This window comes from Daphnia magna, linkage group LG6, assembly GCF_020631705.1.
Source record: "Daphnia magna isolate NIES linkage group LG6, ASM2063170v1.1, whole genome shotgun sequence".
NCBI lineage: Eukaryota > Metazoa > Arthropoda > Branchiopoda > Diplostraca > Daphniidae > Daphnia > Daphnia magna.
Window position 1 is genome coordinate 2,997,055 of NC_059187.1, and position 24,775 is coordinate 3,021,829.

The following is a 24,775-nucleotide window of genomic DNA, read 5'->3' on the forward strand; positions in this document are numbered from 1 at the left end:
GCCAGTTTCTTCATCTGGGGTTTCTTCATTCGGTCCTTCGTTGCGACTGGCATCAGTGACTACAATGCCTTTGTCCGGATTCTCAGAAAGTTCTCCTGTCTGAGGTTCCGTATTTGTCATTAGGTACTACGTCGTCATCTGGCATCACCGTGGCATCTCCACCTTATTATTTACCTTACTCATAATAACAGCCATCTTGCGCAATTTCTTTAAACACGATCATATCCTTGTAGCCTTGTCGTCTCTTCTACTACTCTGCTTTAATAACCAAGTTGACACAGAGGAGAGCGAGATAACACATTTTAACTGACCGTTGCTTGAAACGATTTTAGGTCATCCACTGTTATACCCGGACCACAGTGTATGAACGCATCGCTTCCGGGAAGTAGCTACTGCAGTGACCAGTGCTTGCTGAAATTGGCGACAGACGTATATACCAGGTAAACTCATCCCATTCGAAAGATTTCGGAGAAACATTTGTAGAAAAGTGCTGTCTAAATTTTGCCGCGTGTTAATTTTCGGTGAAAATTCTACAGTCAAAACAGGAATTCAGAATGACTATTGAATGATTTCGTCTAAATTCGACAGGAACTGAACATAATATTTAAAGTGTGGTCTAAATGCGTTATTGCTATGGCTGGATTTGCATTTCCTCGGTAGAAATGTAACGCTACCGATACTGCAATTCTGATCAAAACGCTCAAATTGAGCCTTCAGTCGTCCATGTATACAGTAATGGTAGATGGCTGATTTTTTTTTTTTCTTTTTCCACTCACACCCATCCCCATCCCCGTTTTATTGGAGTCTAGTTACATCCTGAAGCTGATTTGACTGAAAACGGCATGTTGGATTCCTTTCCATTGAGTTCGAAACATTGATCTTAATGGCTGGTGTAAAATTACTGGACAAACGATGTTGCATGACTTCTTGTTTTTGTTGACATCTGTGGATTGCAAGGAGGTTTCACATTAGAGAAACGCGAGCAGCAGTGTATCGATTACATCCGGCGTACGTGATAGGATCGTGCTCCTGTTGGTAAACGGCGAAGTCGATTCCACCGTTTGTGCTGCCTTTCTCCATGTACTTTTACAGGGTGATGACTCGTCGCGAGTGCAGATCATCAATATCGATAACGGTTTCCTGCGTAAAGATGAAGTCGAGCAGGTCGTCGCAACTTTCAGCAACTCGGGCTCAATCATCGGGTAATTTGAGATACTTTTCTGACCGTTCAGAATCTTATGATTGGCCGAATGTGATCCGAGATTACTTGGTACATCGCCCTGTCACATCTCAAATTCTACGGTTTATAATTTTTTTTCTTTGACCGAGTTCTTTTACAGACAATGGCTTCTCATTTCTTCTTCATACCAGCAACCAGATTTGATGTTTTGAATTGTTTAAGGTTGTTAAAGCAAGTTTGACTTCTAACGATGCTTCCACCAACGTGCATGGTCGCCAAACTTTGTCGTTGTGTCGGACTGCTAATCCGGAAGGAAAAAGTCGAATTATAGGCGATACGTTTGTTAAAGTGGCAGGTAGAACGGCTAACGATTTAAATCTCACTTGGGATAATCTACTTCTCGAACAAGGTATCAACCTTCTCTTTTTTTGCGTGTAATAGACTATATTGCCTGTCATCATATATGAAAATATTACAGGTACTTTGAGGCCGGATTTATCTGAGTCCACTTCGCACATGGCTTCTTCACGCGGTTTGTCAATTCGAATCATTAGCGCCGAAGAACCGTTCATGAAAGCTGATTTCGGTGAGACGCAAGTGCTGATACGTCTGATGGTCGATTATGCCAACATGGCAGCCAAAGAACGTGCCTTGCTCAATCGGATTGAAATCGCGACGTCGGAAGAAGAGCGTTTTCTTCTGGAAGAACTGTCTAGTCGCAAACAGTATGTTGCTACGCTACTGTCTATTCGCACTGTCGGTGTTAAGGTACAAGAGCTTCGCAATTTAGAAGTTTTGTTGGCGGAGTTTTATAAAGATTTTTCTCTTCCTTGCAGGGAGAACCTTACAGCTATTGCGTACCACTGAGCTATGATCAGACACAACCAAACTGGAATGATCTCGACCGTGTTTGCTACATATTCGGAAAGCCTGTGCGTGAATCGGTGACAAACGTTAAAGCTACCTACTTAACGAGTAACATTTTGTCGACTTTGAGGGAAGCGGATTTTATTTGGCAAATAAAATATTACGGGATTCGGGTTGCTATAAGAAGCTAGCCCGGGTGGCAATCGTCTTGATCCCTTTTCACTTTTATCGCTATTTTAGTCAACGCATTCGATCATGCCAGCGATCAGTCGTTTTTCGACCGTTTCTTTCACAGGATTTTATGACTGGACTTCCTGAAATTCCTGATACTCATCTGCCCCAAGAGGTACGTAAAAAATGATACATTTTAAAAACTGATATTGCTGTTAACATGGATACCGCTTATTAGGTTGTAGACGAGGTGGTTGAATCAGAAAAAAGATTTACATTTTCGTGATCCTCGTCAAATTTGATAAGGATCACGAAAATCCTACTCGTTTTTGTTATGGGATCATTATTTCCGGAGATATTGGCTACTTCCGGATAATTTTCGTGACAATTAGCAAAAAGTAAAAAACGAGCTGTATTATTCTAAAAATTTCAAATGTTTTTCTTGCATGTATTAGGGTATTGCAGTTTTTATTCCGTGTTTTTCTTGCTATCAACAGTACAGGCTGACCCTACGAGCAACGAAAGTTTTAGCTACAAATGTTTAGCGCCTCGTCTTGCAACCAGTAGTTGATATTCTAGGTTTTTAAATTTAATATTTGAATCATCTGTCTGTCTGAGGTTAGTAAAGTTCAAGCACTGAAAAGCAAGAATTGTTCTGATTTTAAAAAAAAATCTATTTTCGTTGGGTTTCAGGAGGAAAAACTAGATGGCTTTGAGTGCACTTTGATAAAGATCACGAATGACAAGTAAAATGCGTGTTAAATTCATGGGATGCTGATTTGTGTGTATGTTTGTGTTTAGGTAATCAATCAATGCTGGCTTTTCTACACTTGTTGAATAATGGTCAGTGTAATAAATTTCTAGATTCGCTGAGAAATCCAGTATCACCTCTTCACCAGTCCTCTCTCTTCAATGATTGGGTACAACACCACTCCAATCCATAACTGTATTTTCACGTGTCAGAAAATTGTACACGGAAAGAGATGCTGCATTTTCGAAGAAAGCTACTTCCACATCACCGTTGGTCGCTGCTTCGCCCCGAAGATAAAAAATTAACATTTTTATAAATTAAAGTGCATATCTGGGCTCCCTTCTTTTCTGTGGCCCCGTTTCCCCTTGACTCGTAATAAGCCCGTAGGGGGTCATGCCCCTACTGTGATCAGCAGTAAAGGTTGTGAGTGCGCTGTCCGGAAAGGGGACGTGGGGGTCCTCAAGTTCGATGATATCATTGGAGGGCGAAGAGGCTACCCACAAATCCGAATTAACGGTTAATCGCTCACGTAAAAACTTGTCCGAAACCTTCCAACCTTTTCCGGCTTCTCTTAGCCACTCCCCGGGTAATCTCCCCGGGGGCCCGGTTCAATTGAGATAGGGTTTACCCCTATCTTGGTTTATTTTAAAGGTTATATATCAATACAAAATGCTTTTAAAAAATTTTAAAAAATGTTTCTTTTTCTCATATTTTAGTTTTTCATTTCGTATAATGTACTTTGCGTGTCTTAGTGAAATTTCGTTGAACCACATTACAGATTGAGACAACCAAGTCTCATAAGTGTATCATAATTCAATTGATACTTTGTAAGCATCGCATGCTAGATAGTTAACTTTTCGTGGTATTAATTAACTTAAGCATACACTGTTTGAAAGTGCAATATCGACATTAGAATACTCTTTTTAATCCATATTTTATTTCATCTTGACTCTGTAAGGAATCGAACCTTTATATTACAGCATACCTGGCCGATGCTCAACCACTGAGCCATGAGTCACATTGTAATTTCACTGTTTTGCTATGTGATTTAAGGTGTGTGTACATTTAGATGTAAATATACATAGACTACCTACAATTAGAACTATATTATCAAATGGAAATTTCCTAGGTAAATGGATAAAATTTGGCTCATATTAAAGACTGTTTGTGTGGCATGTTAAGAGCTGCCTTTTTACTTAACTAGAGAAAATGAGATGTATATCAAACTCATGGAAATGGTAAATATCAATCAAAAGTAAGAATAAACGTGGAATCAAGTTTATCAACTGCGACTCAACTACTAATCTAACTATATTCAATTAATCACCCCTAAACTTAAATTCAAGGATACACAGGTTTGCTATTTGTTTTTTCATACTGCTTGTATTAATTTTCTTTTCACAGACTACAAATACAACCTACTGCAGTCAACCACGGAGGTGTCACAATTGGCTGCCACAAGATAGACAACTATGATATAACTACAAGGGCCTGATGAAGAGTTTTTGCAAGGAAAAGGTTCAAAAAATTTGCAAAAAAAAAAGTGCAATCTCTTTCAATATCCTACAAGTATCAATCTACATCTGGGAAACATGTAGTAAGATTAAAAAATATACTATAATGAATTGTATGAGAACACAATGTGTTAAGTAGATATGTTTGTGTCAAGTTAAGTCTCTTTCTATTTGGGAAAGGGATCTTGGTTCCTCATAAAGCCACAACAAAGTTTTGTTTCACTACCAACATTGTTAAACATTAGACAATATAAAAGTAAGGCCTTTAGAATTATGAATCACAAGATCATAATGGTCAAACACTTGACTTTCCCCTTGTTATTCTACCCGAATCGGTAGAAAAAACATTGGATTTTACTTCTTTAACGAGATGTTAAATTATACAAACCATATTTTCTTCTAAAAATTATAAACTTACGTGATTAATTAGAAACTTACGTGCTTTCCCACTCCTGAAGCAGATAAACTATTTCCGAAGCAGACGAACTATTTGACTACCTCAATTTTGCCCATTATTTTTGAAAAGTACTGTATCGCCATCTAGCGGAAATTCAGTCAAGATAAAAAGTTGAGGGGCAATAGACTTTTCCTTATTTTTAGCTTATGTGTGCACAGAAAACTGTGTTTATTTATTTGCCAAATTGCCTCAGATGCCAAATGGCTAACTTGAAATTCGCCACCCCAAATCCACCCTCTTTCTCTCTCTCTTGACCACTGGCACCTCTAACTAAAACCTAGCGAAAAAGAAGAGGAGGTACCTAATTTCAAAAATTTTACGTTTCACTCCCGAAGAGTGACGTAAAAATAAGTTTTAAATAAAACAAAAATACAGCAATGATCAACAGAATTTTCTAAATCGGATAAGATGAAGAAAAAAAGTGATCACACCCTATTCCTATCGGAAAATTTTTGAAATCTTTGTTAATCAGTTTATTAACACAAGGAATTGTGTTAATAAAATGTGCGGATAAAATGCCTGTTTCTATTCTATACCATTTCTTGGGGTGTTATCTGGTTAATCTTTGTAACAAGATTTATTCCAAAACAAACCAACTATAAACGCATGCGCATCTTTTCTGCGAAGAACACGATCGACAGGGAAAACAGGACTGGATGACACGATATGTTACAGCGTATCATTCCAAATCGGTAGCTGCCAGTTACAAACTCCAACGCCAACGCCAACGACGGCATTCATTGCTACGAAACTTAAAACGTACAAACTGAAGGTAAAAAATAAAAGAACTATTTCATCTCTAATCCATTTCATGAATTCTTTGAAGTTATTTCTTCTTTCCTCTAATGTTTCACTCAACCAGTTAAGTTCACAAATTGTAGCATAATGACTTATTGATTTTCTCAGCGAATGTGGCGATCAGAATGTTATTCTGGGTTCATAAAGAGCTAGGAAATCATTAAAGATTTCTAACGCTGGAATTTAGTATGATTTAAATAAATATTAGTCTATGTCATGTTACGGTATTCACATTGGATCTGTGGCGATCATAAGTGGCGTGATTGCAAGAAAAATATCGATTTTTTTTTCATTACTTACACCTCTATGGGGTTTCCTTGATCTTTTGTATCCAAAGTCCATTTGGCACATATTTTTTGCACGCACTATGTAGCACCCGGTTCTTTATTAGGCTCTTACATTACTATAGAAATGGGTGGCATCTTCATAAAGTTCATGTGTGAGTATTGACCCTACACAAAAAGAGAACGTTAAATGGGAGTTAATTGGGATACAACTGAAGATTTACGTACCTTTCAAAGTAAATTTAAAAAAAAAAATAAATAAAAAAAAAATAAGATATATACATATACATATAGTACGTATATATATCGATAAATTATTTTTGCTTAAAAAAAGAATAAAAAATAACCTCTTGACTAAACATGTAGTCTTGTACATTGGCTTGCATTGAAAGGCATTTTCAATCTTTCGCCCAAATGGAACGCTAACGAGTTAGTAATTTTCCTGCGTTTCATTACCTCTGGCCTTTACCAACTTGCAGTATACAATTTTTAGTGCATATGGTACCGGACAAAGATGGGAAAAACCCTCCCCAAAAAACATGAGTTTATGTACACATAGCTTTGGTTTACACGGAGGCGTCGAACAGTAAGCTCGTTCACCACAATATTGATTATTTCGATGGGTGTCTTCTCTCTAGTTCTTTCTCCGTCTCTCACGCTCTCTCTTCCTTCCTTCCTTCTCTTGTCCCCCCAGATTTTGGTGAAGAATCTGCGCAGATCTAGTTGATCCTGAACAGCACCTGAGCAGTCGCATTTGAAGTGCTGAAATAAAGGCTGGGAAAGCGAACGCTCTACTCCTGAGGAACCCTGGCCACTTACTACAATATCCCACGAATTGTTGTTGGTGTAGCAACCATCATAAAAAGGACACAATCATGGCCGCAGCTGCCGAACAACAATTAAAAGAAAAGAAGAAGAACCGTTTCCGCGAACGATTTCTTCTAACGCAGGCGGCATCATTGGATGAAGTAATGACTTCATCGACAGGTACGGAGTAGTCAGCTACTTAAACACTTAACAAGTCGACGAACGTAAATGTGAACGGACCCAGGATCAATGGAAGGCGAAAGCCCGTCTGGGAATACGACAACGGATGGCACTTCGAGATGTAGTAGGATGCGTAGAATGCTCTTTCGGCGTACGAGAAGTGAGACAGAGGATCGGACACGAAACTCCCGCCTCAACAAAACGGATTCAATCCCTAGTTCGACGCCAGATCAGGTTGGCTTGCGACTGAATTTCCCTCCTGAATCGTCCGTTTCGGAGGAGGTTTCCGATGCATCCTTCACATTGCCACAGCTACATTCTTTGATGCCTCGTTCACCTCCTCCTCCGTACGACAAAGAGGTCAGATAAAATGGTTTACTATTTGATAATGTTACAAATGTTCGCATTACTGACTTCAGACCAACACACCACATTTGGCTGGTGTCTGCCCGCCCACTTACGATGAAGCTATGGCACAGAGTGGGCCTAATGACCAGAACGGCCCAAATCTTCCAACAATGGTTAGCAACCTGCCGATTGGGTACTGCAACTGTCGTGAGTGCCAGGTGAGTTCCAAAAGCAGAGCAAACAGTTTGCAGTTTCTAAATTTGAGGGGGAAAATCGGAAAACCAACACGAGCAATTTCCTTATTGTGTGTGTCGTCTCAGGCAAGATACTTCAATTCCGAAGAAGAGGAACAAGAGGATAATTGTGCCGATGCCGTATTCCCCATGGAGACTCACGTGCTGATGCAGGAAGTGCTTGCTGATGGCATGGCTTTTTGCAGTGTTATGTGATAGGAACCAAAATGGAGAAAAGAAAAATCGGTAATAGCTTGAAGATTTTAAAAGCCCTCGTAACAAAAGGTCCATTACTGCCATTTCCTCTAAAACTGCGATTAAAGTGAACCGGTCATCATAAAGGCAGACTGCAAAAAGAAAAAAAAAAGGGACTTAAGCCAGAATTCTTTGTTCCCCCAGATTAACCTTTGTCACCTAAAGTACATGCAAATAAAACTCATACTATTTTAGAACCTAAGAATATAATATGAACTGTATAAGAATCGAATATACAAATAGATCTCCTGTTCACGTATGTTTTTTAATATGGGGACTGAAAAGGGTTTATTTACCTTAATCCACTTCAAAATTGTTTAGCTTGTCTCCGATGTTCAGCTCAATAGCTAATAGATACTGAGCGACGTCTCCGGTCGATTGCCTTCCTTTTAAAGTGGAAATTGCTTGCAGATAAGCACTGGTTTATCAATAGCTACACAAAACTGATTGTTAATAATTTATTAATTATTCCTTTAAGGGTTGAAAATGCAAGGTATCAGGCTTGAATCAGATAAGGGTATCTTTTTTTGATACATCAACTGAGCATGTGATGCCTGTAAGCGGCTGGTAAATCATGTTTAGGGCCATCAGTTTCTCGATAAATGCATCCGAGTAAATGTAGTCTTCATTACCATCTTCATGAAACCGATCTAAATCTGAGACTATAGAAGCAATTAGTTCATTCGCCTCCTCCGTGACGACGTTCAGATTTTCCGGTTTCGAAGCCATTAGCGGCTTTTCTATAGCATTAAGGATAGAAAAACGCCCAAATTTCCCAAGAGGCGCTTCCACATCCATATCTTCGCTCAATGCTGTGTTTTCCGTTTCCATAACTGCAATGGCATCCGGTGAATGAATTCGGCTGACTGCTGAGCAAAAGTAATCGGGAACTTGGCTTTTAAAAGCTGGGCCAGTGAAAAAACTGCTTTCCGTTGAATCGGATGAGGCGTCATCCGTCATTTCGGCTCCTTTCATCTTGCTCACATAGCTATCGATGACAGACGAACCTCCTGAGTTATTGCCATGGGTTGAAATGATACGCTCCACTGTAGTTGGCTGAAGAAAATCAAGAAATTTTGCCAATTCTGATGCTGAACTATGATTACTGTAAGGTACAGTAAAAATGAGTTCATCGTCCTTGAAGTTCTGTGATTTGTAAAGTAATCCTGACGCAGTCAACTTGATCGCAATTGTTGGTATGTCGGCATTCTTTTTCTTCAGATTAAATTGAGAAATCTGATGCATTTTTTCAAACCAAAGTGCACAATCTGCTTGCTCCGTTGTGAAATGATCGCAAGGCATTTTCAGTATACGATAGATAGAAAGTATTGTTTCTGGAACATAAACCTTCTCCTTTATACCACCCACACCCAAAAAAAAAAATCGTTACTTGCTGCTTTGTTAGCTTAGCGAAAACAAGTCCGGAAAACTTCGTTGTATACCTTGCGCTCTAACGCAGCCCGTAACAAAACATCTTCCTTGCCGATGGTTTGGCATCCGAATATAATTCTATGGTATGGATGATTTCTATTAAAGAATTATTTAAATCATTTTGAATAGCCGTGAGCTACAATTTTCTATGGGTGACGTAATTACCTCAATATCTGTAGCACCTGGTTCATGCAGTTCTCCCTCGTAGGGAACTCATTTCCGATAAATTCAAACGTATTGTCCACGTATAGTAGGTTCAAGCCCTGTCAACAGAACAAGAAGAATTCAATACACTTGTTATTTGCTTCCTTTCTTTAGGTAGGTACTTTGCTTTCTGATAAATCTTTTAATACAGGGTCAGACATCATCGCTTCACACCATCGAAAGTCTCCTGTGTACAAAACACGGCCGAAACTTCCTGTATGTGTAAAGAAGTCAGTATTAAAGACAACTTTGCATTTTTTCAATGTAGAGTGCTTACCTTCAAACAAGTACATCACAGATCCTTTGATGTGGTTAGCATCTATGAGGGTAACAGACATGCATTTGCTTGCAGTTTCATTATTTGTACCATGTTCTGCTGGTAAAGTCATGGTGTAACTAACACCAATCTCTAGGGGTTTTATCAGTTCAGGTTTTACATTTAGCATTGACATAGCAAGATCACGATTCACGCTTGATGTATAAATAGTTTCTGTCCAAGTACTTGTTAAGCCTTGTGTATGATCAGTATGCAGATGTGTAAGGAAGTACAGGAACGTCTAATAGAAAATATTTATGCACATATAAACAGCACAAGGAAACGAATAAATTTCCTAACCTTGAATTTACTATCACTTCGAGGCAATTTCCAGTAATCAATAGCTATTGGTAAACCCATAAGCAGTTTACCGTTCGTCATGGCTGGCAAAACAAAAACAACTTAATTTATTTGATATAAATTCTCGTTTACGTCCTTACGTCCCCATACGATCCACGTTGTTCACGAATCGCAATGTCTGTCTAACCGGTCTAACGGTGCCTACCCCAAACAATTAGGAAAATGTTCTTTCTTTTATTAAGTATTAAATTCAACACAATTACCAAAGAAACTAAAAGAACGAGTAGTACGTTGATGACCTGATGTGGTTTCACCATAACCTACTTGGGTTTTGGGACTTCTTTCGAAGAATACGAGACTTGCGACGCACATGCCACCAGCTAGAAACAAATGAAGTTTCGTAAATCAAATATCGTTGCTTAACTATTGCGAGCAATTAGCAGTTACTCTAGTTTCTCATAAGCTTTCCATAGATAGCAGAAATAAACACGATAGAAGTTAAACCAGAAGTATAGAGAATTCTTTCTATACACCTGATGAAACTACCAGTTCATCGTAGTTATAGAGAAAGAGCCCAATAGATTTTAGGGAAATAATGTGGAGACTGGAGAGACAAGAAGATTCAAAAGTTCACAAGTCACTCACAGTCACAACAGATTCTCTATAAATGTTGGAATGACAAAAACGTCTGCTTTATACGAACTGATAGGCTGTGTATTTAAAAATCCCTCTTAAAAGATCGAGGATATCATTTTAACCTTAAATGAGAAAACAGACATAGCAAAAGTCAGGAGCGTAATGGGACTCGAAATTTCATAGGTAACGTGGCGAAATTTAGATTTACATCCGCCTTGGGGCTCTCGATCGTGTCCGGCCGCGTGTTGCTCCCCGGCCTCGCATAAGCGGTGGAACTGGAGAGGCTGTGGCTACAACGCTTGGCTCCGTGATCACCGCCGGTGCACTAGGTGCTGGCGATGTCACTACAGTGGGCACACGTCTAAAAACACGTGCAGGATTAGGCGTGTACGCGGGTTGTGCTGGATTCGGTGTCCAGGTGATGGGAACAGGGCGATTGGTATTCTGTGCAGCCGATAGTCGTGAATCTTCACGGCTCATTCCTCGCCCGCGTGGGAAACCAGCCATTGACGGTCGCCGACTACATAAAAGACATAGATTGTTATATTAAATTATAGAGGCAGTATGATACAGTTCAACTTACGTCATAACTCCTCGAGCACTAGGAGATGACACAGAAGGTGACGGTGAGGCTTGTGTTGTCGTAGATTGGCTAGACCCTTCAGCCGATTGAATGGTCGAAACTTCCGGAGCTTCGGACAACGAATCATCTTCAGTTGTAGTCAAAGGCACTGGATCCTGTTCCACCTGGCTGGTTGATTGTTCATTTTCCGCAGTGTCTTGGTCGTCTTCGCCGAGAAGATCAATTTCGGCAGCAGCATCACTTTCAAGATCAGGACCTCCCTCGAAATCTCCTTGTTCTTCGGCATTTCCGGAAGGAACTACAGACGTGTCTTCTCCCTGGTTTAAAGCAGGCAACTCGTCATGCGGTGATGCTTGCAGTGGCGTTGATGGAACACTACGGCCAGAATTCTCTTCCAACTGAGATAGATCCATACGCGTATCTTCCATTCCTTGGGATTCTAAATGGGATGGAGCATTGATGTGGCTAGTTCCGGCCGATATAGACAATTCGGGAACAGTTCCGAATACGAAACGCGTATTGACTTGAGGTGAACTCACAGCTTCGGCAAAGCCATCGTTTGTACGTGGTCGCAGAAGAACTGGCGTGCTGGGAACGATGCCATCGTCACCTACATCTTCAAATGCAAGAGTATTTCTACCGAATGACGGTAAACGGTCTTCTCTGGGCGGTGGACGAATGGTGGCTTGTGACACATCAGAAGAAGCAGCTTCATTGGTATTAACTGGTACAAAAGCTTCCGATTCGACATCTTCCGCTGGAACTTGTTGTTGAACAACAGCTTCCTCAACCGGTTCCTGGACAGTAACTGAAACCGTTTCCTCTTCAACAATCGTCAACACGGCTTCTGAGTCTTGTTCAGGTTGCGTTTGTTCTTCTACATCTTCCCGCTGCTCTTCAACGACGATTTCGTCACATTCTTCTTCTTGTTCCTCTTCTTCGGGATCGACCGTTTCAACCATTTCTTCTTCCTCGCTCTCAATGAGACCTTCTTCTACTTCTTCCTCTTCCACTTCATGATCCTCTTGCGGTTGTTCTTCATACTCGATCACCAACTCCATCTCTCCGGCACGTGTAGCATAGTCTTCTGCAGATTCTTCTGCTGGTTCGTCTTGCAAATCAATGACTTCAACTTCTTCTTCCGTCTGCTCCGACAATCGGGTCCTCTTGACACTAGTGTCATCGTTCGAAGGAGACTCTTCTGTGGCACGGGCCCTTTTTTTCGACCGATCCTCACCACTTGACGCTGGACCTTCGTCACCACCAGGAATGAAACTCGGTCCTGCAACTGGTTCTTCTTGGCTCACGGTGGGAGTCGATTGGACCACGGGAGTTGGGGGTGCGATAGCTATCGGCGGTGGCGCCATAGGAGATACCGCAACTGAGGTGGGTTGAACTGCCAACGTGCGGGTAGTCATTGCCATTGGGCGAATGCTAGCAGTTGGTGTGGTACGGTGCACCTGACTCGGTCCTGATGTTACTTGACCGGGACTGGAACTAACCGGAGGACGCTGAGGAGTTACAGCGGTTCCCGATGCCATGGGTTTGATGTTTGCGGTGGGTGGATTTTCAGACACCGTCTTTTCAGTGGTGGGTGGTTTATTTGGCACCTGCTGTGTCGTTTGTTGAACCTGTTGTTTTTGTTGCCTTTGTTGAACTAAAACTAGTTGCTTCTGGTAAGCTTCAACCTGGCGCTGCAAAACCGGAATGCGTTGCTTCAAACTCTCCAGCTCAGTTTCAAGTGCTTGTTTACTTGCGAGCAGTTCACTGTTCTCTCGTTCTAGCCGACTAAGGCGGCCTTCTAACTGGGAGCGCAGAGCGGCAGATCGAACATTGAGTTCCTCGCTGCTCTGTTCGAGACTTTCAATTTTGCCACGTGCTTCTTCTAGCTGCGCAACAAGGGTTTCTTTCTCTTTGATAAGGTTTGGCAATGAAGCCAATTTTTGTCGAGTCGTTTTGAGAACGTTCGTTGCCTTTTCATCCTTTAGACGCATAGCTTGATTCTCTTGTTTAATTTGTTCTAGCTCAGTTGTCATTTGTACTATCTGCTCTTCTAGTTCCTGAATTCTTGTAGCCAGGCCAGCAGCTGTCGCTGCGGCTGTTGCGGCCTCCGTTGTTGCAGCACTAGTAGCTTCTTCTTGAACGGGCGCAGCTGTGGCAGATTCCGCAGTTGTTGACGCTGAAGCTTCTTTATCCGAAACTAATTTATCGTGCGTGACTTTAAGCTCTTCGTACTGAGTTTTGTATTTGCGAGCAATACGGCGCAATTGATTGGCTTGATCAGCCGCCTTTGCCGTTTCTTCATCACGTTTGGCAAGAGCCGTGGTCATTTCAGACTGAGCTTTTTGCGATTCCTCCTTGGCCAAGCGAGCTTCTTCTTGTAATTTTTGCTGTGCCGTGACCAACTGAGTGTTCACTCGCTGGGTTTCTGTCAATTGATTGGCTGTCTTTGCCTGGGCCTCCTTCATTTGTTCTACCTGTTTTTGGATTTGTTCCAGTTGCTTCTGAGCAAGCTCTTTGTCAGATTGTAGCTTTTTGATCTCGTCGGCTGTAGCTCGACCAGCTCGTTCCTGCAACGCGTTGGTTCTAGTCCGCCAAGCCACTACTTGCTTACGCAATGTGGCATTTTCGGCAGACAGCTCCTCCAGTCGACTGGCGGACTCGTTGTTGTTAGCGCGCAAAGGTTCCAATTCCGCCTCCAGAGCACTGACTTTCACAGTCAGTTCTTCAACCCGACTAACAAGGCCACCCCGTTCATCCCTCAACAACCGGTTACTGTCTGTAAGTGCGTTTAGTGTTTCCAATCTGCGAAGCATTTCTGTATGTTTCTCCGACGTCAACGCAGACGTGGCAGAACGTTCTCGCTCTTGATGTAGGTTAGCCTACGAGAAAGAAGTGACAATAAACATCTAACCTTTTCAACGGAGTGAAATAGATTTATTTACCTGAGCTTCACTCAAATTGCGTTCAGCTTGTTCCAGTTGCGTCTTCAGACGTTGCGTTTCGGCTTCTTGCACTTCAGATCTGGAAATGGCAATCTCCTTTTCGCGCCGTAGGAAGCGAACGAGCTCCAACAATTGATCCGTAGAACGAAGATCTTCTTCGCTAGTGGATGTATTAAGCGACGTGTTTGCATCATCACCACTCTGCGTCCTATACGCAAAATAATATGAATCTTACACGGAAATTTGGATAAGCTACTGCCACATACCTCACAGCTATTTCCTGGCATCGTGTTGCTGCTGCCATGCGTGAACTTAACGTGACAATTTGTTGTTGCATTACGTCAACTTGTTTGTCTAAATCTGAGCAGCGTCGAGCCTTCTCACTAGCTTCCTTCTCCAGCATTTCTTTTTGAGCTTGCCAACTAGTGCGACCGCTGGCAAGTTCAGCCTCAAGTCGAGCTGAAGTTTGTTGAAGGAGCGATAATTGAGAGCGACTTTGTTCTACTTGTTCCCGAATGGCATTTAGCTGTTCCACATCCGCGGCGTGCTGCATCAGTTCCCTTTCATACTTTTCTTGTGCTTCTTTGGCATGCTTCACTTGATCTAATGCTTCTTGACGTGCTTTAGCTTCGGACTCCTCAGCCAACCTAACCTGGTCAGTCAATGAGGCCAGATTGGCTTCGAGCTGTATAATTCGATTCGAAACCTCTTCCGACTGATGAGCCGTTGCGCGACCCAACTGTGCCGCTCCCTCTTCTAGAGTCTGTGAATTTTTGATGATTACTCAAAGGGATAAAAATGAAATGCAAAGACAAATACCTTAAGTTTATCCAGAGTTTCTTGAAGGTTGCGTGCTAGTTCGGAACGCTCTTCGTTTAATTTTGCCAAATGTTGCTCAGTTTCCTGCTTGAATGCGAGGCCAGCAATGTTGCTCTTATTAAGCTGCTCTTCCATGCTGTCAGCAATTGAGCGATATTGTTCAGATTGTTGGCGAACCAGCTCTAACTGCTCCTGGTACTTGCTCGTTTCCATACGGGCTTCTGCGAGCTGAGCTCGGAGATCTCCAACAAGATCACTATCAGTCGCGACATCCCCGGATGTTGGCGCAGTCGAAAGCAGGCGCGTCACCTGTCCTTTCCTTGTGGGAGATGTTAATCCTGCTCGCGATTCTGCTGCCGTCAGCCGCTCTCTAGCTACAACTAATTGTGCTTCAGCGTTAGCGGCTCTCCCTTCGGCAGCTTTCAAAAGGACTTGATCGGCCAGTATCTTATCTTCGAAGGACTTTACCGTCTCTCGGTAGCGTTGTTCTTCAAGGTCCAGTTTCTTCCGGAGTAATTCGATTTGTTCTTCCAAAGATTTAACGGTATTCTGTAAACGCATATGGGTTTCGCTTTCACCACGTTCTAAATTTAATTTGATCGATTCCAAGTTGGCATGCAGAAGGCTTTGGCTGCGTCGCTCACTTAACAACGCGTTTCTTTCTACTAGAAGACTTTGTTCAGCATCCTTCAGCAATTGCTTCTCTTCTTGAAGCATTGAAATATTTACTTCGGCACGAGCCAACCGTTGTTGAGCATTCATGGCTTCATCTAATAACGGGAAAAAAAGCACGAGGAAATCAAGATTAACAAATTAGCTATTGTAATGAAGTTACCTCGTAGAATAGCAATGCTTTGCTCGTGTTTGGCAACTGTGCATGCATATATCTTGTTCTTGTCTTCTAAGGCGTTAAGTTGTTTTTTACATGAATCGAAATTGCCCTAGACGAAGCATATTTAACGTCAAAAGATTGTTGTTGGTTGAGTTTTTATATTTCGAAAATTACCTGCAGTAGTTTTTCCTTTGCATCCGCGTATTCTTTGTGGGTGCTTAGTCGAACATTCTGATCTCTTAATTCAGCTAATTGATCTTGAAGAGCCTGGATTTGACTGCCTAACGCAGTCTCCCTTTCCTTCTTTTCCTTGATGACATTCTGAAGTTTCATTTCTTGTTCTTCTAAACGCAGTTTACTCTCATTAAGCTGTACTTCGATGTCCCCTGATCGCGTACTTTCTTGTCTAATAGGTGCCGGAGTTGATGTGACCACATTGCGGAACTTAGCTGGTGACCGAGAATCTCCCAATCCGGCTTCCTATAAGGATAGACATTCAAAATTCATCTTAATAACACATCTTAATACACGTTGAAATTCCTTCTGAATAACATGTTATTTATCTATTGGTCACCTGCAGTAGTATGCGGTACATATCACGCTGCTGGATGACGCTTTCCATCAGTTCCTCGTGACGCCTGATAAAAATATTTCATGAAAAATTTACTGTGGGACAATGATCTACTTAAATACCTTCGGGTATCTCGTAGGTGATCAACTTCCGACAAAGCATTTTCTAAAGCCTGCTGGATTTTGGCTGTTTTGGTATCAATCTCGCCCTGTTCCGCTGCATCCTGTTTTTCGGTTACTTCACGAAGGGCTGTTAGCAACATCTGATTTTTCTGTTGAAGCTCCTCGACGTCGCGGAACGTTACTAAATGACGGCTAATTACCGCGGCAGCCGATCCTTCGCTGGACGACACCTGGTCGTCATCAACGGGTTCTTCGCGTAATCTGTTTCCTCTGAGCTCTTCGGTCTCACGAATAAGCAAACAAACTTGTTTGCTCAGATCTGCAACTTGTTTTTCAAATCGCTGTGAATTACGTTGTGCTTGTCCCAGCATACGACGAGCTTCAAGCGCGTTTTCTTTCTCCGTTTCAGCTTCCTGAACGGCTAAATCAAGTTGTCTCGTTAAATTTGCAACCATTTCAATTGATTTTTCGTGGTCTTCCCGCTGACGAGCTATAGTAGGCGCACGGTCTTCTAATTCCTTTAGAAAAACGATGCTTTACTTGGAATTACATAATCCTATTTTCTACTTAAATTCCATACCTGAAGAATCTGGTCAATATAGCTATTTAATTTCTTATTTTCTTCTTCTTTGAATAACATTTGTTCAGAAACAGACACATACTGGCTGTATATTTGGGTTAAGGTCATTCCTGACTTCAGCAATCTAAAGATTTTGTAACATGTTTAATTAATGCGATGACGAAAATAAAGAGTACATACTATCCTACCGTGAGGCTGCAGCAGCTGAAGGCGACATTGCTTCAATGTTTTCTGCAGTCATCAAACGCGATTTGCTGGGGTCAAGCAAGTTATTGGCACACTCAAGTTCTTTTTTCAGTTCTATGTTTGATTCAGAACTTTTCTCTAGCTGATCCTTTAAGTGATCGATCTGTGCCTTGGATTCCGTTTCCAGGTTACCAAACCGAGCTGACGCATCACGAAGAAGCCTTTGTAACTCTTCGGTAGTCTTGGTAAGTTCGTCAGCTTTGGCTTGGGCGTCTTCGCTTGACGCCTTATACAGCTCACAAAGTCTCATCTGTGACCTGAGCTCATTTCTAGGGAATTGAAAATAACAGATCTTAAATGTAAATACATTTTTTTTTCATGTCAAATTTGTCGTACCTGTGATTTTCAGACATCTTCATTTCTGTTTCACCAAGTTCCTTCACCTTATCATTCAGTTCTTTAATGTGTCTTTCATGGCCCTCAATCGTGGCTGTTAGCTCACCGATAGATTTTTGCGCAATCCGCAACTAGAGATAGGTTTCACCGGATAGGTTATTTATCTTTGCTTAATGGTACGAACGGGATTTACTACCTCTTCTATTTTTTCGGACACATCTGATTGCAGTTCTAATACTTTTGAGGTTTTCTCACGCCTGATCATCATAACCTCCTTAGTTCGGGATTCAAGTTCATCTTGTAATAGTCTTTGTTGTCGAACGATAAGTTCTCGTTCTTGGTTTAACCTTTTCTCTCTAAATATTTAAGTAAAAATTTCACTTTACCTTTATCTTAGTTATAACCATAATATTAAAACATACTTATATTCTAAAGCAAGCTGTTGGCTATTGAGTTCTTCCGTTTTAATAAGAGCTTCTGATTTTTCTTTGTTGGCGTGAACAAGTTGATCAGTCAAAGACTTTAGTTCTCCTGTAAGCCTATCCAAGTCGTCATTTCTTCTTGAAAGCAGAGAATTAAGATTTTCTTTTTCTTCTAAAAGTGATTCCTTCTCTTTACTCCATTCTTGATGAGAAGCTTCAAGTCTAAAACAGATTTTGAATTAAACCATGATAAGAGTTGCTCTGCAAGAAGACATACAAAGCCAATTTTGAGCTGACAAGTTTGAGTTGTTCTTGTGAGGATATAAGATCAGCATCAACCTTAGCTTTTGCATCTGTCAATTCTTGTATAAGTATTTCTTCCTTTTTCCCCTGATCTTGCAGCTGCTGAAGTTGTGAATCCAACTCAAAACACTGTTGTTCTGTTACGGTAAACAACTCTTTTAAAAATTTCAACTTCATTTGTTATTGTAATCAATACTTACCAGACTGGGTTTGAAGCTTTGCTAATTTAATATTCAACTGACTGAAATCATTTTCGTGCTTTTTCAACACCTCTTCTAACTTGAACTTTATCGTGTCATTCAGATTTTTAAATTCATCGTCCGATAAAACTACTGACAAGAGGCTAACGGTCGCCATTGGATAGGACCTTTAAAAATTTTCACAATAAAAATTTTCCAGGTGAGTTTCCGTCTATCATTTACAATCGGTATTTACCTCGCCGGGGAGAATGTTAAGATTACCAGAAATTGTGGACAGGATGTCTGGGCTTGGCGAGAGCGTGAGTAAAATTTGTAGACTAAAGTTTTTCGTCGTAAGTCCTCAAATGTGGGCATCAAAATCTAAGAACGTTGCCAGATTTTATCTTTACAATCGGTTTTCGCCGTATCGGCATGGTGTAAAAGGGAGGTGTACCAACTCTTCAGTTAAGAAGGGTATCTCAGCTGAAGCCTCTTCGTGGTACAAGGTTATCTATCGCCAGAGACGCCTGGTGGCCGATCTTGAACTAAATGAAAAACCCACTTGAAAAATATTCTAAGTCCAAAACAGTGGATCCATCCCTATCGGCATTCGCTACGGCCTATGGCAATAAGATGGCATTTCAAAATTAATGTTATTATCTTTCTTGTTTGGAAAAAAAAATATTTCAAGTACTGTATGATCACACTCAATATTTAAAAAGAAATTAAAAGATAGTTTAAGTATTACTTTGTATTAAATTTCTTGTATGGGCATTTTTGGCCAGTTTGAAACTCGCCTGGACTGTTGTTTGTTCTTTGGACAATAAAACATCTTTCAAACGTTTAGATTCAAAATAATATCTCACTTTTACATACTCCATTATTAAAGTTCCCATATTACAATGGCGATGAGTATCACAAAAAGGGGCAGTACATTGGTTAATTTAACTTTTGCTATACACTCTTGGAATGTATCAGTGATATAAATATGATTAAGTGACTTAAAGTGGTTTGAGACAACTTTTTCAATTGCGCACAAAGTTTGGTACATTGACAGGGTGACAAACACCAGTCCACCTTTGGTTCGAGCTCTCGTGTATGCATCTGCGTCAAAATCACTTGGTAGATCTGCTTCTTTGGTAATTACGGTCTGTCTGCATGCCTCACACTCGAAAAGGTTTTCTCTCGTTTTCACCATGTAACCTGCTACATCGTATATGAGAAAGTTACCGATTCTATCTTCTTTGGACAAGGGCAACTCGTTCACGTAACGCTTTCCCAGCTCTTCCATTAAATCATCTTTCATTGCTACCCTTAAATCAGTAGCAGCCTTAGCATTGTCGGGGAATTTTTTAATGAGACACTCCTTAAAATCGACGAGCACCCTAATATGGTCATCATTTTCTACATTTGCGTTCCGCAATAGTATCTTCGCGGGTGTGTATAATGACATCATCCTGATAATATGTAGAAAACTTGCAGCCGTTGGATGTGTATCGACTGAACGTATGCGCCCAAAAGTCATCTGGTAGACAGTGTGCCCGGCAAACTGAGAAACATAAAAAGGAAAGTATTAGTCTCCATGTGCTTAAGTATACTTTAAGCACATTTACAACCTGAGCAATTTTTTGAAGCACAATTTATTCACCATTTTTGGAAAGACGCTATCAAGGCGTCAACCAAACGACGCCATTAATGTGTTCAAACTTTCAGTACGACTAATGGAAAACCGTTGACGACTGATCCGAAGGTAACATTTGCTCACAAGCTCAAGAGATGGCGTTTACTATAGAGAACCTAGCAATGCCTACTGGTACCACAAAGAGGCTTCACAAGAGATACCCTTCTTAACTGAAGAGTTGGTACACCTCCCTTTTACACCATGGTATCGGCCATTACCCGCGCCGCGCAGTCGGCGCAGAACGCAATATGCAAATCAGAGCAAGGAATCAGGATAGGGAATGCTTTACGTCGACATTGATCAGCTATATCATATCACATAAATCTATGACTTTTGTGATCCTGGTACAGCAATACAAAACCGAAATTGAATGGCTCTCGCATAAACTCTCCAAGAACCTCACTCAGTTTCCTTACAACTACCTTGAGTTTATTGTTTGTTGGTAGATTTTATGCCGGACAATTTTTGGTATCATAGTTCATTTAGAAAACTGTAATATGAATAGTGATTTTTGATAACGTACATGGCCTTATGACCATATCATATGTAGGAATTAGTCCTAATACTTCCAATTCATAAAAATTGTAGCCTAGTACTTCTAGTATCTAAATTTTAAAAAATAAATAAATAAAACGCGAGAAGGAAGAAAGCGATTTAATTTGTTAAAACGAAATAAATTTAAACATTTGAGTACCTATAATCAGGGAAGGAAAAGACGATGTTCATTTTTTATGTATGTATACAGATGACGGTCACGACAACATTGTTATATTTAATCAAATGTTGTCCAAGCAGACTTATCGGTCACGGAAGAGTCGTTAGTTGTGACCGGCTCGGGTACAGAGACTATCGGCCCAAGATTAGTACGTGTAAACGCTAACAGGTTACTAAATGGATCCGACCCTGTATCAAAACGGCTAGTGTAGCCTTTAAAATTTACCGCTCCACCATTACCACTGCTTGCTCCAGATGGCACTTGAGGCTCAGCGACCTGTCGCGGAACGTGGAAGGAATAGACCGGATTAGACTGTGTTATTCGTACGGGTTCTGACTCCGTTCGGGGAGCTCCCAAAGGGTCAAACTCATCAACTGGCGAAAGAGAAGTTGCTGAGTCCAGGCGAATAAGATCAATCTGCGCAGTGCCCTGAAAAACAAACGATGTTAGTAAAATAGATAATTTTCAGAACACAATTAAACGGACATGCTAAGTGCAATGCAGAATTTAAAAAAAAAGTAAGCGTATCCCAAAAACACAAACACAAAAACGTTACCTTGCCGGAGAGCGGACTATTTTGTGCCTCGGTACGCTTACGACAACGAAGGGGTGGCAGGGGAATCGGCTGAACAGAATAAGGTCCGGTGGTAAGGATAGGTGCACTGTGTTGACGGAGGACAGGGATGGCATTAGGAGAAATAGGAGGACTGGATAAACTGGGTTTCCGCTGCAAAAATGCAAATGGAAAAACGAAAAGATAAAAACAAACTAAATAACAAAGGAACAAACACCTGTCACCACAACCAAAAATCAGAAAAACCAAGCAAACAAGGAAACGGGTAAATATAGAAAGATTTTTACTGAACGATCTATGGCCGGAGGTGTTGATTCGGTCGAGGCAGTCCTTGCCAAAATATCTTTCATATCATCCATTAGGTTGAGATTGAGAGGAGTCATTTGCAGCTCATCTTCAGTACCACTCTCTTCTGAACTAGAAGAGCTTGCTCCGTTAGTCCCTGTAGGAAAACCTGGACTGGATCCGCTAACATGGTAATGTTGACTAACCGACGTCTCACACCTTCGTAGAGAATGATTTCGATCTAAGAAGTTCGAATTAAGTTGATGACTTAGCGTTGCAGGAGACACAGCAGTCCTTCTTTGATTTGTTGACACGTCGCTAACGCCGAATTTCGGAGACGATGGAGCAGATCGCGGTTTGTCACGCAATTTAGTGTTGCCAGTCGAAAATGCAGCCCCCTCTAATTCCCTATGAATTTGCATATCTTTGAATTTTGAACGCACTTCTCTATAAGCTGTCCGACTCTTTTCTTTAGCTAGCCGACCGACAGTTTTGACCGCGTTTCGCATTGCCGGGTTGGCCTACAGAATAAGTAGAAAAAAAAAATGTGCTTCAAAAACACAAGGTACTTGGTCAATAGTTAAAACCTTTTTAAAAAGAGCACCACTTTCTTTTTTCATAGTGGTGAGCCATTCCTTGTACTGTTGCTTTAGGCGACTACTCGATTTATCGGAATAGAGGCACGCCTCTAATTCAAATTCGTCCGAAAACCCCTGCAAAGCGTACAGAGAAAGGTTATCTTTATTTACTTGGCTGCTGGCTCTTTTTCATTACTTGGCCTGAATTCAACATTTCAAGTCTTTCTTCGATGAATTGTTGGAAGATCTGTAACTGTAGCATAGATTCTAAAAAAGGGCGTAGAGCTAACGGGCGCGACTGGACAAGAGCATCTTGACAAAATGTGATTTGCTCTCCTTGTCGAAAGCGAAGTGCATCTCGGTAACCTCCAATAAGCTGCACAAGAGCTCGAAGAAAGACACGAGCAACGCCATCTCCCATCATGTTTCCGGGCGTTTTTAATCGTCTCCTCATGCCACTGACCTTTGGCAAAAAAGAAAAAGATTGAAGAGAGGGAAACTAAATTACACAAATTTCTTACTATATCTGGAGGTAGGCGATCCAAATCGTCAAATGGGGTTTCAATGTGGTTCGTGTCAACATCCAAGACTACCAATTCACCTAATTCAGACTTCCGAACTCTCTGCGACAGATCATTTAGAAAGTAAATAGTGTTATGCGATGTGAACAAGTGATGAGTAGTACCTCCCAAGTGCTAGTCGGGACTCCTGACAAGTACGGCTGTAAGCGAACAAAATATCACAGAAGTAAAATTTCAACTTCAGCAAAAAAAAAATCAATAAATAAAATTTATAATAAAATGAATATGCTAGTAGACACGAGTAAATGGATATGAAAAACAAAACTGGTTTACCATAGAAACGTATTTAAAAAATTTAAACAAATAAGACGATAGAAATTGAATTCAAAAATTCCTTTCACCATTGGAGCAAGTAGGTAATCCATCAGATGTGGAGGAAGAACAGGGATGTAAATATGCTGCCAGATCTACAATAGCATTACACATAAATTTAAAGTTTAAGGCAATCTATGAATACTGCATTTTGGGTGTTTACCATTGGGTAGATCACAGCATTGGCAGCTTGAATACACGCACTTAGACGTGATATTCTGGAAGAGACCATAACGATGCGCCGCTCATGTAACATGGAAGCGAAAATTACCATCATGTTGTGGGCATCGACGGCATTAAAATATTCTGTCAAATTTCTCTGCATATAAAAAAGATTTGTAAATCTATAATTTAAGGTTAAAGCCCATTTTAAAAAATTAGAGGGCCTATGCTTACATTCTCAGGAATGCTGGGCAGGGTGTAGGTATTAGGGCATTTACAAGTATAAACTCTGTGAGCCCTTCCAAAAGGGATATGAAGGGTAGTACTTGGTGCTGGAACATCCCTTTGATAGAGTGCTTCCAGGAAGCTGTTAATGTCTTGCACAGCTTGTTCTTGCATCAGTTCAGCAATCTGATTTAGAATCTTGAAGAAAAATTCATGCCATGGTAAGTAACTGATGATAACTAGTGCTGTTTGGGCACCTGGTGCCTGGCGACAAAATCCAAAGGTCCATTTTGAATCTAGGCTTGTCAGCACAAAGGAAAAGTGTTGCACTGTGTTGCTATAGAAAATTTTAAAATATAAAGCAAGATAAATTTTAAAACTTTAAGAGTTTTATATACCATGGTACTTCACAAGGAAATGCAAACAGCGCAACTTGCTTTAACATTTCGTCATCCTTAAAACTTTCCGGGAATTTTTGAACAACCCATGGCTGTTTGTTGGATGTTTCTGGGCTCACTATTTCACAGAAACACTCTATTAGGTGTTTAACGTCGTTTCTAAATAAGGTAACGAAACGAGATCAATTATCCACTGCTTCAGGCAAAACAGCAAACCAACTGAGTATAGCTTATGTACACTTTTATATATAAAATCAGTCAGTAAGAAAATTATATCCGAGATAGGATACGAACCTTAATCTAGATCCCATTCTGAAACTGGGATTCTATTATCCTATTTCTCTAACACATTTCAGTCTTCTTTCCCCATATCTATCACTTTTTGCCACTGATCCAGATTTTTTTGACAGCACTCGAGATCTATTTCACACTCGCCTTGCCTTTACTTCTAAACCTGCCGCCAGATGGTTTTACTAGCTTAGCAGACGAAACATGAACGCGTGCTATCACGATCACCTCCTTTAACTATTTTGGTACCTCTATCTCAATCACTTTGAACAACGTAATATCAGACCTGTGATAATAAACTAGAAG

At 40.8% G+C, this 24,775-nt stretch overlaps 3 protein-coding genes, 1 long non-coding RNA gene and 2 pseudogenes across 7 annotated transcripts; 2 read left to right on the top strand and 4 right to left on the bottom strand.

Moving 5' to 3' along the window:
• Positions 1–932: 932 nt before the first annotated feature.
• On the top strand, positions 933–2,985 carry LOC116924413 (annotated as a pseudogene).
• A 1,347-nt stretch (positions 2,986–4,332) lies between these two features.
• Positions 4,333–7,813, bottom strand: LOC123473775. The gene is made up of 2 exons (XR_006648058.1): positions 7,687–7,813; positions 4,333–7,611 (listed from the first exon to the last, which is right to left on the bottom strand). It is a non-coding gene; the product is annotated as an uncharacterized LOC123473775 (long non-coding RNA).
• LOC116925630 lies at positions 6,898–8,098 on the top strand (annotated as a pseudogene).
• A 191-nt stretch (positions 8,099–8,289) lies between these two features.
• On the bottom strand, positions 8,290–10,482 carry LOC116925567 (5' exonuclease Apollo). Of its 2 annotated transcripts, none has more exons than XM_032932287.2 (8): positions 10,421–10,482; positions 10,237–10,297; positions 10,097–10,179; positions 9,758–10,037; positions 9,603–9,694; positions 9,442–9,539; positions 9,288–9,372; positions 8,290–9,198 (listed from the first exon to the last, which is right to left on the bottom strand). In XM_032932287.2, exons 3-8 carry the CDS (start codon positions 10,175–10,177, stop codon positions 8,353–8,355), a joined length of 1,482 nt encoding a protein of 493 aa, XP_032788178.2. In that variant the 5' UTR covers positions 10,178–10,179; positions 10,237–10,297; positions 10,421–10,482; the 3' UTR covers positions 8,290–8,352. The 2 variants fall into 2 exon arrangements, with proteins under 2 accessions (XP_032788178.2, XP_032788177.2); XM_032932286.2 differs by having other exon boundaries at positions 10,360–10,482.
• A 306-nt stretch (positions 10,483–10,788) lies between these two features.
• On the bottom strand, positions 10,789–19,070 carry LOC116925532 (nucleoprotein TPR). Of its 2 annotated transcripts, none has more exons than XM_032932230.2 (17): positions 18,927–19,070; positions 18,692–18,858; positions 18,466–18,628; positions 18,189–18,410; positions 17,963–18,122; positions 17,767–17,897; positions 17,373–17,699; positions 17,185–17,308; positions 16,605–17,122; positions 16,486–16,549; positions 16,086–16,391; positions 15,915–16,020; positions 15,080–15,849; positions 14,527–15,023; positions 14,261–14,468; positions 11,316–14,197; positions 10,789–11,252 (listed from the first exon to the last, which is right to left on the bottom strand). In XM_032932230.2, the coding sequence occupies exons 1-17, from the start codon at positions 19,043–19,045 to the stop codon at positions 10,937–10,939; spliced, it is 7,080 nt and encodes a 2,359-aa protein (XP_032788121.2). In that variant the 5' UTR covers positions 19,046–19,070; the 3' UTR covers positions 10,789–10,936. The 2 variants fall into 2 exon arrangements, with proteins under 2 accessions (XP_032788121.2, XP_032788122.2); XM_032932231.2 differs by having other exon boundaries at positions 18,953–18,971.
• Positions 19,071–20,989: 1,919 nt separating this feature from the next.
• On the bottom strand, positions 20,990–24,637 carry LOC116925554 (DENN domain-containing protein 1A). 2 transcript variants are annotated; one of them, XM_032932268.2, is made up of 12 exons: positions 24,476–24,637; positions 24,182–24,340; positions 23,793–24,120; positions 23,560–23,715; positions 23,426–23,491; positions 23,189–23,224; positions 23,025–23,126; positions 22,700–22,966; positions 22,513–22,638; positions 21,928–22,446; positions 21,623–21,793; positions 20,990–21,495 (listed from the first exon to the last, which is right to left on the bottom strand). In XM_032932268.2, the coding sequence occupies exons 1-12, from the start codon at positions 24,490–24,492 to the stop codon at positions 21,124–21,126; spliced, it is 2,319 nt and encodes a 772-aa protein (XP_032788159.2). In that variant the 5' UTR covers positions 24,493–24,637; the 3' UTR covers positions 20,990–21,123. The 2 variants fall into 2 exon arrangements, with proteins under 2 accessions (XP_032788159.2, XP_032788160.2); XM_032932269.2 differs by lacking the exon at positions 21,623–21,793.
• Positions 24,638–24,775: the final 138 nt, after the last annotated feature.